The following is a 12,633-nucleotide window of genomic DNA, read 5'->3' on the forward strand; positions in this document are numbered from 1 at the left end:
ATTATCATTCAGAGTCCACACAGGTTACCTCTGATGTGGTCCCACCCCTGTGCATTCTGCTCCTAGCAGCCTCCTCCCAAGGGGCACGGGCATCCTCCAGCTGTTTCTTTGCCACATGACGACATCTGTGGGACTGTAAACAGATGCATCTTCCTGAGGGTTTAGGCATTGGAACACAAAATCTAGATGCTTGAAGACTTATTTTATTTGTCTCTGTGTTTGTTTTCCTTTGTGCTCTGTCTTGTCTCTTTCCTGAGTCCATGATCTTCTAGAAATGGGAACAGTGAAAGGAGGAAATTCAGGGGAAGGAAACATAAGTTGGTCATCACTAATGAGATTCTGCCATTCACTGGATGAACAGTAACAGTACAGATACACAAACAATCCTAGGGCCTCAGGGGAGGTGCTGCAAACAGGGAGGGAAGGGTGTTCCCAGGGAAAGGGAACTACATGTGCGAAGGCCTGAGCGTTCTCCTGATGGGGAGCCATCAGAGCTGCGTGTGATTGGAGCAGAGAGTGTAGGAACTGGAAGAGCCCTGCTAGAGAGAAAGGCGGTACAAGCCCTTCAGACCCTGGGAGGCTGGATGGGGCGAGGCTGGATGGGGCGGGACGTGTGTGTGGCTCATCTTCTGAGCAGACATCGGCCTGGAGAACAGACACCTCTGGTGCCCAAATCACATTCCCCGGGTCCACCCAGAGTTCAGTCCCAGCTGCAGTTCTGTGCAGGTTCAAGTTCACTTAGTGATTGCTGCTTCTCTCAATCTGCTTCTGCTTTCCATCCCAGGGCCTGTGTCTCAGCCTAAAAGTGTGGGGAAGTTAACTCACACAGCAGTCCTCACTCAACGAGAGGAGCTGGTAGATAATATTCCTGCCTCTTATACTGCAGGTGGACAATTCTGTGTGCTTTCCATGAGGCCCAGAAAAATGGAGCCTGATGGTCACAGCAGCAAATGCAAAGATGTACCTTTCTACCAACTATTCTTATTTCTCTGATTCCCTCAGTCTGCTCCCTGGTCCCCCTTCCCTGGGGCCACCTCCCAAGTAAACCAAGCACACTGAATCCTTGTCTCAGGCTCTGCATTGAGGGGAACCTAGATCAAGCATGCGTGCTTTGCTAGAGAAAAGGACAAATGGCAGAAGGGTGGTCTCCAGGGCCCCAGGAACTTCTCCTCCTCCATCCCCTCTCTGTCTTGGCAGGTGTCCGACCGCTGCGACTACATCTTTGTCAATGGCAAAGAGATGAAAGGCAAGGTGGACACGGTGGTGAACTTCACATACCAGCACCTGAGCGCCCCCCTGCACGTCACCGTGTGGGTGCCCCGGCTGCCCCTGCAGATCGACGTCTCTGACACGGAGCTGAGCCAGATTAAAGGCTGGAGGGTCCCCATCGTGGCCACTAAGAGGTAAGCCCGGGACGGGGAGATGCATCAGAGCTGTTGCGGCAACGGCTGTGGATACTGACCTTGACGCTAAAGGAGCCAATGCAGGGCCCAGTGCAGCCTAGGTGATGCTGTTACCATGGTGATGACATGATGCAACGCACACATGCCTACAGCCTAACAACAACCCTCTGGGGAAACCAAGGCCCAGGGTAACCCAGCCAGGCAGGAAGGCTGCTGAGCGGCTGGGTCAGCATGAGATCCAGTCATTTGCAGTCTGCACAGGCTCCTAGTAAACTGTCTCCTGCAAGTGGTCCCTCCAGAGTGAAGCCACAGAAGTAACAAGATTTTCTAGGCCCTCCACCCCCAGGGAATTTAAGTTTGGGTTTCTTTTCTCTAAGCAAAACGGTGAATCCTTTTTCTGTGCTGGATGAATATCTATAAACTTGAAAAGCTCTATGCGTATCAAAATATTGGGTAAAGTCTACTTGAATTTATACTGGACCATGGGGTTGCTGCCTCCTCTTAAACCGAAACAAAAGCCTCTAATGTATGCTGACTCTGGATTGTCTCATGTAGGAGTTTGGGGTCTTGTTTTCTCAGCTCTGTGGCCCTCAGTTTAGCTAAATAAGAGTTGTTGCTGAATTCCGGTTTCCTGGATGGAATCTCCCATCTTAAACCACCAGCACTATTTTCCCGACAGTCTCCCAGGCACCAGGGTCTTGATTTTTAAGGGGCAACTGGAGTCCATCTCAGGATGGATGAATGGAGCAGTGAAATGGTGAATCCATTTCTACAGGGTAAACTTGAAGGCATTTGTCCTGCCGGGGAGGACAGCCATGACTCCAGCCAAGACTTCAGACCCTTTAGTGGTCACGAGTGGCCAAGATACGGGTTCGTTCCCTGTCCCTGAAGAAGGCAGAACTGACACTTGCTGGGTTCAAATCCAAGCTCAGCTACTTTCTTGCTTTGTGAGTTTGGGCCAGCCACCCAATCTCTCTGCCTCAGTTTCCTCATCTGGACATAAGAATAATTAAAGTTTTGCCTCACGGTGTTATGAGATTCGAAGAGTCCATCCGTGCAGAGCTTAGGATAGACACATCTCAAGAGCATCATACCACCCTGCCCAAGAGACCTTTCTACAGTGGTGGAATGTTCTAGACTCACAATGTCCAGCATGGTAGCCGCTAGCACAAGGGGTTATGGAGTGACTGAGAAATTTAGTGTTTTGATTTGCTTAATTTTCTTCATTGAAATTAAGTTGTGAATAGCCATGCATGGTTCTCTGCTACTTTGTGGACAGTGTACGTTTAGTAAATATTAGTTCTTCTATCTTTTATTTGTCAATACATGTCTTCAAAAGAGAGATGGGATTTTTCGTGGGTTGCATATATCGGGAGGGATAGGATGTGGAGAACTCCTTTGGGTCATGCTGTTGAGTGGAGAGAGATGTTCACATTTTCTTCTCAATTAAGTCTTCCCTTCCTCCTTTGGCAAGTACAATAAAGCTTGCTTCTTTGCATTATTAAACAAAAGAGAGAGAGAGAGAGAGAGGCGTTTCACCCTTTGTGCTGCCCGGTGATAGAGCTGGTGCTCCTGTGTGGTCCTGAGGCTCCTGCCCGGGATGCTGTCTCTTGTAGGTTGACAGGGGCACCTGCCTCGTGACTCCAAGCACCTTGCATCCCATCCCCTGACCTGAGAGCCTCTTCTCTTTTCCCGGCAGGCCCACGCGAGACAGCGAGGATGAAGAAGAGGACGGGCGGCGGGGCCGAGGCTGCGCCCTGCAGTACCAGCACGCCACCGTGCGGGTCCTCACTCAGTTTGTGTCTGAGGGCGCCAGCCCCTGGGGCCGGCCAAGCCACCTGCTCAGTCCCGACTGGCAGTTCGACATCACCCACCTGGTTGCAGACTTCATGAAGCTGGAGGAACCCCACGTGGCCACTCTCCAGGACAGCAGGATCCTGGTCGGGAGGGAGGTTGGCATGACAACCATCCAGGTAGGAAGCCGGAGCTGGGAACTTCTGCACGCCCATCACTGAAGGTGGTACCCAGCCCTGGGGGAGGCTCACTAGGTGGGCGGGTCCTCGTGGCCAATTCCTTGTCCTCGTGATGGCATCCTGGGGCCCCCGAAAGGTGAGCCTGGACCAGCTCTCTGAGCCCCAAGCTCCTTCCAGACAGAATTGAGAAGGTGGTGGTCACACCCCTTAGTGCCGCTATGACCCCCTCACTGCTGCATGCTCCATTCCCACCACCCAACCCGCCCCATCCTGACTCTACTCCTCCACCCTCAGTGCCCCCTTTCCAGATGCGCACCTCCTACACCCTCTTAGAACCTTCCCCCATCTCTGTGCTGCTCTTGCCAGCGACCAAAGAAGGATGCGTCCCTCCTTCCTTTCCTCCCTTCTTTCCTTAGGTCAGTCTGTCATTCTGTTGTACAGTCATTCGACAAACTCTTTTCAAAATCCTACTACCTTGGGCTTCCCTGGTGGCGCAGTGGTTGAGAGTCCGCCTGCCAATGCAGGGGACACGGTTCGTGTCCCAGTCCGGGAAGATCCCACATGCCGCGGAGCGGCTTGGCCCCTGCGTGTCCGGAGCTTGTGCTCCACAACGGGAGAGGCCACAACAGGGAGAGGCCTGCGTACCGCAAAAAAAAAAAAAAAAAAAAAAAAAAATCCTACTGCCTCTTTTGCTCAAGGAAATGTATAGAATGGTGGGATTTCAAAACAGATGACAGGGCATGAGTGCCTTTCAGCCAGCCCATCAAGTCCCACCCTACTGACTCCACCTTTTTTGTTTGTTTGTTTTTTAATTTTACTGAAGTATAGTTGATTTACAATGTTGTGTTAGTTTCAGGTATACAGCACAGTGATTCAGTTATACATATGCATATATCCAGTCTTTTTCAGCTTCTTTTCTCACATAGGTTATCACAGAGTATTGAGTAGAGTTCCCTGTGCTGTGCAGTAGGTCCCTGCTGGTTATCTGTCTTACAGACAGTTGTGTGTGTGACTCCACCTTTCTGGAATGTCATTCTGGATCCTTTCACAACCACCCCAGGTAGAAATGATAGATACGTTTCTACCACTTCACCTGAGACATCTCAGGTCCTACACGTGGTTTATGAGATGAGGCAGAAAGTAATATTCCAGCAGAGGACACGTTGTGCTGGGGGCCCGAAGGGAGAGTCAGCAATTTATAATTCAGGCCTCCCGTTGGTTCCGTAATTCACCTGGAATGGGATTTGGGCCGTGCAGGGTCAGCTTGTGTGCGACTCTTCACGGGTCCAGGCAGCAGGATTGTCGTGAACGGTTGACCAGGTTGTGTGGTACGCAAGAGAGCCTCATCCAAACGGGGAGGGTCATTTCCTTTCAAAGACAGAATGGAGGGCTTCCCTGGTGGCGCAGTGGTTAAGAAGCTGCCTGCCGGTGTAGGGGACACGGCTTCGTTCCCTGGTCCGGGAAGATCCCACATGCCGTGAAGCAACTAAGCCCGTGCGCCACAACTACCGAGCCTGCGCTCTAGAGCCCGCGAGCCACAACTACTGAGCCCACGCGCCTAGAGCCTGTGCTCCACAACAAAGGCAGCCCCCGCTCACTGCAACTAGAGAAAGCCCAAACACAGCAACAAAGACCCAATGTAGCCAGAAATAAATAAATTAATTAATTTTTAAAAAGACAGAATGGATTTTAATTTTTATGTCCATTTTCCAAAAGATAGAGCTAAAATGTCTCAGGGGAGGGGTGACTTTATCTGATTCTCACAGAGGCCCAGTTCAGGCTAGTGTATATAGTGAAGTAGATGTGTGGCTCCTTCACACTGTATTCCGGACCTTGTTTAGGATGGAGGGAAAGGTTCCAACATCCAGAAGCAGGTGTGACGGATTTATCTTGTGTCCTGCCCAGGTGCTGTCCCCACTGTCTGACTCCATCCTGGCCGAGAAGACAGTAACCGTGTTAGATGACAAAGTCTCGGTGACAGACTTGGCCATCCAGTTCGTGGCTGGGCTGTCTGTCACCCTTCACCCCAGCACAGAGAACAGCAAGGCCGTCACGGCTGTGGCCACAGCTGAGGAGCTGCTGCGAACCCCCAAACAGGTAGGGGCCTGGATGCCAGAGGTCGAGGGGAGCAAGGCTGGTTGCCACACCTGATTCAGCCAAAGGGGAGGGAGGTGGGAGGAACTGGGACAGGGTGGCCAAACCACATTCCAGGATGGAGTGATTCGGGCTGTGTAAAATGCACGTGGTTACATCATCCATGATGCGGGGTCTGTGATGAACCAGAACAATGGTACCCAGTGCACGGGGATGGATTAGTCATCTGTGCAAAGAACTGTCAGAAGCCTAGCAGCTTAAGACAGCAACCGCTGTCGTTCACGGTTCTGCGGGTCAGGAGTCCAGGTGGGCTCAGCTGGGTGCCACGCTCCTGGGTTCACAGGCTGAGAGCAAAGCCTCTTATCAGGAAGCTCTGGGGAAGAATCTGCTCCTGCGCTCACTGGTGTGGTTGGCAGAATCCAGCTCTGCGCAGCTGAATGCCTGAGGTTTCTGTTTCTTCGCTAGCTGCTGGCTGGGAGCCTCTCTGCTCCCTTCTCTCTGCACCCCCCGCCCCCCACCCCCACCATCATCTTCAGAACCAGTAACGGTGCATTGAGTTCTTCTCGTGCTTTCAACCTCTGACTTTCCCTCTGCCACCAGCCAGAGAAACTCCTCTGCTTCCAAAGGCTCCTGTCACTACACCAGACCCACCCAGCTCAGCCAGGCAGCTCTCCCTAACTTCAGCTGTGCATATAACATCATCATCGGGGGGACAGCTCGTTTTGTTCCCAGGTTCCAAGGACTAGGGTGGACCATTCTAGAAATGCTGCGCGTTGCTACCTGGTATGGTTCCAGAGCATCACCAACAGGGAGCTGGAGTAGGTTCCCATCCTGGTCCAGCTCCCAGTGCTGGAACCTCTGCTCACCTCTCCTGGGGGCAGGAAACTGGCATGGCATTTGCTGGTTTAGAAACAGCGGAGCGAGCAAAGTGGGGAGACAAAGCAGAAAGCATGAAGCTATTTGCTGAGAACTGGTAATTAATCAGGGGATAACTGACATTGCCACCTCCCTGGCATGGGGCAAGGCCACCCACCAGTATCCGGCCTCACCCATCTGTCTTCATTGGCTGATGGTAATTGGAGGGCCCCGGTGCTGCCTAAGGGGATCTGTGGATGGAGTTCATTCAATTTGCAGACATGACTCTTGAAAGAATAGGAGACCTAAATCATGCCTGGACGTGTGTTAGTTTAAGTATTTCAGAATTTCTCATCTTTGGGGAATGGCGTTGGCTTCTCCTGAGACAACCCCTATGTTCCAACCTGGCTGTCATGAGCTAATGGAAGGACTTGGTCTCAATCCCACAGCAGGGATGATGGAGATGGAGGTTGGCAAGCCCACGAGGTTCTGAGGGCTTAATTCGGATTGCCTGCCGTTCATGGGGGCTTGTTTGATGTTCAGTTCATTCTCCGTCTAGAGTTGATGAAGAAAAATGAACTCAAGGCGAAAAGTCAGCCACGATGAACTTGCATGCTGCGTTAACAAGGTTTTATCGCAGCCCTTGGAGTGTGGAAGGCTGGCCCCTTGTTCTTGATATTTCCAACTTTGAAATACAAAATCTGAAAGATGGCTATGCCGTGAATATGAGGCAGTTGCATTATACTCCCCAGTGCCCTACCAGCGCTAAAGAAAGCTAGGCTGGTGAAGTGAAGTGAGGTCTCCCCCGGCGTGAATGCGTTTGACTGAGGCTTTAGAAGGGGGGCCCGTCCGACTGTATGATTTGTAAGTTGATGAAGCTAAAGGAGAGGAGGGCGGTGAGGAAAATTCCTGAACCAGTCGCGTCTTAGCTTTGATCCCCCAAATAGCTGAGCCTGAGATGAGGATCCACCTGCAAGGACTGCATGTGGGCGGTGAAGGGAGCACCAGAAGGGCGTCGGGAAGTGAGGGAAGGAAGGGAAGGCAGCCAGAAGAGTGTGTTCCCAACTCAGCCACCACTGTGGGCTACTGGAGCCTGGGTCTCCTGGGGAAACCGTCAGCCAGTGTCGAAAAGGCTGGAGAGTCATTGTACCCGAGGTCAAGGAAGCTGGGATATGTACCACACCTCCCGTCAGCCCTTAGTGGAGGGCTGCTTCTGGAGGGTGTTAATTTCTCGGCATTTCTGGCTGCGGGCATGACCACATGGGTTCCAGAGGCCAGAATGCCCTCAGGCCAAACCACCTTGCGGGCTTGACAGCTGAAAGTTAAGCAGGCGGGTATTGTAGGAAAGTGGGCAGGTGCCAACAGCACGCACACACCATCTTTAGATTTCGTGAACGTTCTCACTCGCTCCTAACAGGAAGCTGGTGATAGTCTGGGCTTTTCCTTACAAGTGACAGAGGCCTAACTCGGGCTGGTTGAGTCAGACGTCAGAGTTTATCAGTTCATGTCCAAGCATGGGCGTCTTCAGGTAAAGCTAGATCCAGACGCTCCAGTGGTGTCATCAGAAACCTTCCTTTTTATTATTGGCACTTGTCCTCAGTTCTGGAAGATGGCCAGCCCTTATTTCTTTGACTATTGAAGTTCTCCCCTATTCTTGGCTTCTGGAACTCCTAACAGAGAACCATTGGTCATTCTCATTCTCTTTCTCATTCTTTTCAACCTTCCTTTCCTATGTTTCATCTCTTTATACTCCTGTGGGTTACATTCTGGGTAAGTTTCTTGGCTCAGTCTCCCATTACACTAATTCTCTCCTCAACCATGTCTAATCTGCTGTTCAAACTATCCACTGAGTAATTAATTTCAACCAGAGTATTTTTCATGCCTAGAAGTTGTGTGTGGTTCTTTCCACAGCTACCTGTTCTTTTTCCAGTGACTCCCACTCTTTCAGTGTAGTTTCTACTCCTTTTTACTCTATTTTTTTTTGGCTTATTTTTGTTGTTGCTTTGTTTTATTTTATAGTCTTTTTCACTTGTTTTATTATCTCGAATCCTTCATCTGCTGATCTTTCTATGTGAAATTTTTATGGTTTTCTCTCATAGTAGAGCCTTCCCTCCTAGGGATTGTAATTTTTTTTATCATGAGCACCTCTTGAGCTGTAGTTGCTTTGTTTTATATGGTTCCTGAGGAATTCCTGTGCAGTTTTGCGTGTGTATGGGTCCAGTTTCAAGTAAATGTCTTGCAGCTCCTTCACCATCAGGTGTTATAACTTCAGACTCGCCACTCCTGGGGAAGGGGTGAGGTTCTGATTTCCGGGGGAGACATTTTCGCACCCAGTGCTCAGCGCACAGACAAGCATCACTGATGTGCCTCTGGCCCAGTGGGTAGGCTTTCTCACCTGCATATGTGGAGAGGAGTCCTGGCTTTACGTAAAAGGTTTCACCCCAATCTGACACATGCCTAGGTGGGCATCACCATCCCAGCCACTGGCTGGTAGGTCTTCTGAGCAGCTCTGCACGCCCTCAAGCTGTCTCAGTAACAGTTACCTATTTGTACCACTCTAGTATGCCTTCTCTTTTCATTTCTGATTCCTGGGAATTTGCATCTCTTATTTGTATATTTTTACCTAGTTTTCTACTAGTTTATACTTAGCCAGTCTTCTTTGTTGTTGGGACATGCTCTTAAGATTCTCTCTCTCTCTCTCTCTCTCTCTGCATTCCAGCTTGCATCCCAACTCAGTAGTTCCAGGGGAAATAAATTCTGCTCTAATTCCAACAAAAGCCCAGAGGTCATGTCCCATTGGCTGGTTTGGGTCATGTGCCTCTTTCTGAGCCAATCACTGTGAAGAGGGTAGTAAAATGTTCTGATTGGCCAGACCTTGGACATATGCCCACCTCTGGAACTGGAGAGGCCGGTGCCTCCCATCCACACTCCTCAAACTCTGAATGGAGAAAAGGCATGGTTCTGAAAGGAAAATTAGTGTTCTAGCCCCCGTCGGAAAGGAGGAATGGAAACTGGTCAGGCCACATAGATGTGCATCCCAGACCCTATGGTTTAGGTATTCACATTCCCACTTTCATCTGGGGAAACTGAGGCCCAGAAGAATTGGTTTAAAGAAAAATGTTCCCGGGGAAATAGTGCATCCATGTATTTAATTCAAAACTCCCACTTCAAACCCTCTGCCCTTTGCCATGGTGTCCAGAGGCCAGGGTTAGAGGAAACACAGGATCCTTTGCCCGCAACAGACCCCTGGGGTTCCGTTAGCTCTTCCCAACCATGAGATCACTGCCCATTTCCTTCCCCCGCTCTGCACCCTGCTTCACCTTCATAACATCCAGCAGATTGTCTAGCAGGAGCTATCCTGGCCATTTCACAGCCCGGGCCAACCCATCTCCCTCCTAATCTCTAGTCACCTTCCTTTCTCCCTGTACACTGAACTGTACATTAAAAAGTAAAACTTAGGGGGCTTCTCTGGTGGCGCAGTGGTTGAGAGTCCGCCTGCCGATGCAGGGGACGCGGGTTCGTGCCCCGGTCCGGGAAGATCCCACATGCCGCGGAGCGGCTGGGCCCGTGAGCCATGGCCGCTGAGCCTGCGCGTCCGGAGCCTGTGCCGCAACGGGAGAGGCCACAGCGGAGAGAGGCCCCCGGTACCCAAAAAAAAAAAAAAAAGTAAAACTTACGGAATTCCCTGGCGGTCCAGTGGTTAGGACTCTATGTTTTCACTGCTGAGGGCCTAGGTTCAATCCCTGGTTGGGGAACTAAGATCTCACAAGCAATGCGGCACAGCCGAAAAAAATTAAAAACTTAACACGTCAAACTTATGCAGAACTAACATCCCAGCCCAGCTCCAGGAAGCATCCCAGCCTGCCACGATGAACAGCCGTGTCTTGTTTATTCCCTGTCAGTCTTCTGTCCAAGACTACTCAGTGTGTGGCACACGGCCTGACACAGAAGAGGCTTTTCATACATGTCCTTGACATGCTCAGATGAATGAAAATTGGACCACTCAGTGCCTGTTCTTAGAGGACAGGGAAGAATTCCAGACACATCACAGTTGCTTCCTTCAATCCCTGGCCTGGTCAGTGACCTCAGAGTCAAAGGCAGCCAGGAGATTGACTACCAGCCATGCCTAAGACTCGAGATGAACTGGCTGGACTCACACCCAGCTCTGTCACTTAGCGGTGGAAACCTGAGTGAGCCTTGGCCCCTGTGATCCAGTCTACTCACCTGCAAAATGAGAAATATAGATAATAGTATGTACCTTGTATACTGTTGTGGTGATCAAATGAGTTGATAATGAAAACCACGTAGAACAGTGGCTGGTACCCAGGAAGCACTATGGACACCTTAGCTACCATCATCACCGTGGTGGCTGGAATAATGGCGCACCATAGGTGGCCACGTGTGATTCCTAGACCCTGTGAATACGGCACCTGATGTGTCAAAGGGGACTTTGCAGATGTGATTAAGGATCTTGAGATGGACAGATTACCATGGAGTATGTGGAGAACGGAACATACTGAACTCAATGTCATCACAAGGGTTCTGATAGGCGGGGGGGACATCAGAGCGAGGCGTAGGATAATGTGAAGACCCAGCAGACGCGCTCAAGTGACGTCGCTGGTGATAAATTCAGTGGAGCCTGGATTCAGGGAGGGCTTTCTGTGGGGTCTTTTCCCTGGGTAAGGATTACACTGGAGCTGTCACTGCCTGTCTACATTGGTTCTCGTTTCCATTAAGGTGGTTCTCGGATCTTGATATAAAACCTGGATTTTTTCCTCCAGGTTCATCAGCCACCAGGTCTGGATTTTAAGTCCTGCCCCTAAGTCTTTGGGTTCTGTTCTAGCATGGCGGCAGGCGCGATCCCCAGAGAAGAGGCGTCCGCCCCCCTCGCCCCCCCCGTGGCTTTCTAACTGCCCCTCTCCCTGCAGGAAGCCGTGCTCAGCACTTGGCTGCAGTTCAGCGATGGCTCAGTGACGCCCCTGGACATCTACGACACCAAGGACTTCACCCTGACCGCCACGTCCCTGGACGAGGCCGTCGTGTCAGTCCCCCAGCCCCGCTCGCCCAGGTGGCCCGTTGTCATGGCCGAAGGGGAAGGCCAGGGACCCCTGGTCCGAGTGGACCTGACCATCGCGGAGGCTTGCCAGAAATCCAAACGCAAGAGCGTCCTGGCCGTGGGCGTCGGCACTGTCAGGGTCAAGTTCGGCCAGAATGACGCCGACTCCAGCCCCGGCGGGGCCTACGAGGAGGCCGAGATGAAGAACCACGCCAGCGGCCGGCGCCAGAAGGGCCAGGAGGGGCCCTGGTACGGCAGCTCCTCCGCGGAGCGCGACGACGGGGCCCCCCGGAGGGGCAGCCCCACGGCCAAGTCGCTGCTGGACAACAAGGTGGGCAAGAACAGCCGGCTGGACGGGGCCCGGCTGGCGGGCGAGGGCCAGCTGCAGACCATCCCCATCGACTTCGCCAACTTCCCGGCACAGGTGGACCTGCCGCGGGCGGGGGGCGGGCCGGGGGCCGGCGACCTGGTGCAGGCGCCCCGCGGCCTGAGCGACCTGGAGATCGGCATGTACGCCCTGCTGGGGGTCTTCTGCCTGGCCATTCTCGTCTTCCTCATCAACTGCGCCACCTTTGCCCTCAAGTACAGGCACAAGCAGGTGCCCCTGGAAGGCCAGGCCTCCGTGACCCACTCGCACGACTGGGTGTGGCTGGGCAACGAGGCGGAGCTCCTGGAGGACGTGGGCGACGGGTCCCCCCGGCAGGACGAGCACACGACCGTCATAGACGAGAGCGACCGCCTCCTGCTCAACGGAGGTTCCCAAAAGCACGGGCACAGCCAGGTCCCCAGGCCTGCCGACTCCGGGGACAGACAGGGCAAGGACCAGAAGCTCGAGCCCCTGCACTCACCCACCTCCAAGAGGAAAAAGGTGAAGTTCACCACCTTCACCACCATCCCCGCCGACGACAGCTGTCCCACCGTGAACTCCATCCTCCGCGGGACCGACGAGGACATCCAGTGGGTGCGCCAGGACGTGGGCGTGGGCGCCCCCAAAGAGCTCAGAGAACACCTGGAGAAGTTCAAGGACAAAGCCTAGGCCCCTCTGGCCGAAGGGCCAGCGCTTGGACACCCTCCTTCGGTTCCAGAGTAGCTCTGGGGCTGAACAGGGAATCGTTGGGGTCCCCCTTCGAAACCAGTTGGAAATTCTGAAGCCGGAAAGGGACATTTTTTTGTAATCAGAGGTTGATGATGACAGATGTTCGCAAGTAGGCGGAATAAACTCGGGGAAGGGAGCTTCTTGGAGACGTTTGAC

The 12,633-nt window shown here is 52.4% G+C and overlaps 2 protein-coding genes across 3 annotated transcripts in view; one reads left to right on the forward strand and one right to left on the reverse strand.

Moving 5' to 3' along the window:
• Positions 1-12,445, forward strand: part of TMEM132C (transmembrane protein 132C) — a 72,791-nt gene extending 60,346 nt beyond the window's left edge. Inside the window, exons 3-6 of the mRNA XM_027125141.1 lie at positions 1,198-1,403; positions 3,103-3,376; positions 5,282-5,473; positions 11,254-12,445. Of these exons, the coding sequence (XP_026980942.1) occupies positions 1,198-1,403; positions 3,103-3,376; positions 5,282-5,473; positions 11,254-12,417 (1,836 nt within the window). The 3' untranslated portion in view covers positions 12,418-12,445. The remainder of the gene's footprint in view (positions 1-1,197; positions 1,404-3,102; positions 3,377-5,281; positions 5,474-11,253) is intronic.
• Positions 189-12,633, reverse strand: part of SLC15A4 (solute carrier family 15 member 4) — a 106,106-nt gene continuing 93,661 nt past the window's right edge. The window contains exon 8 of one of the 2 annotated variants that reach the window (XM_027125132.1): positions 189-268. In XM_027125132.1, the coding sequence (XP_026980933.1) occupies positions 204-268 (65 nt within the window). In that variant the 3' untranslated portion in view covers positions 189-203. Of the gene's footprint in view, positions 269-12,457 lie in introns of those variants that run through there. The other variant, XM_027125129.1, reaches the window with a different exon arrangement.

Source organism: Aethalodelphis obliquidens, unplaced genomic scaffold (assembly GCF_003676395.1).
Source record: "Aethalodelphis obliquidens isolate GAN/ISIS:26980383/991018 unplaced genomic scaffold, ASM367639v1 scaffold28, whole genome shotgun sequence".
Lineage (NCBI taxonomy): Eukaryota > Metazoa > Chordata > Mammalia > Artiodactyla > Delphinidae > Aethalodelphis > Aethalodelphis obliquidens.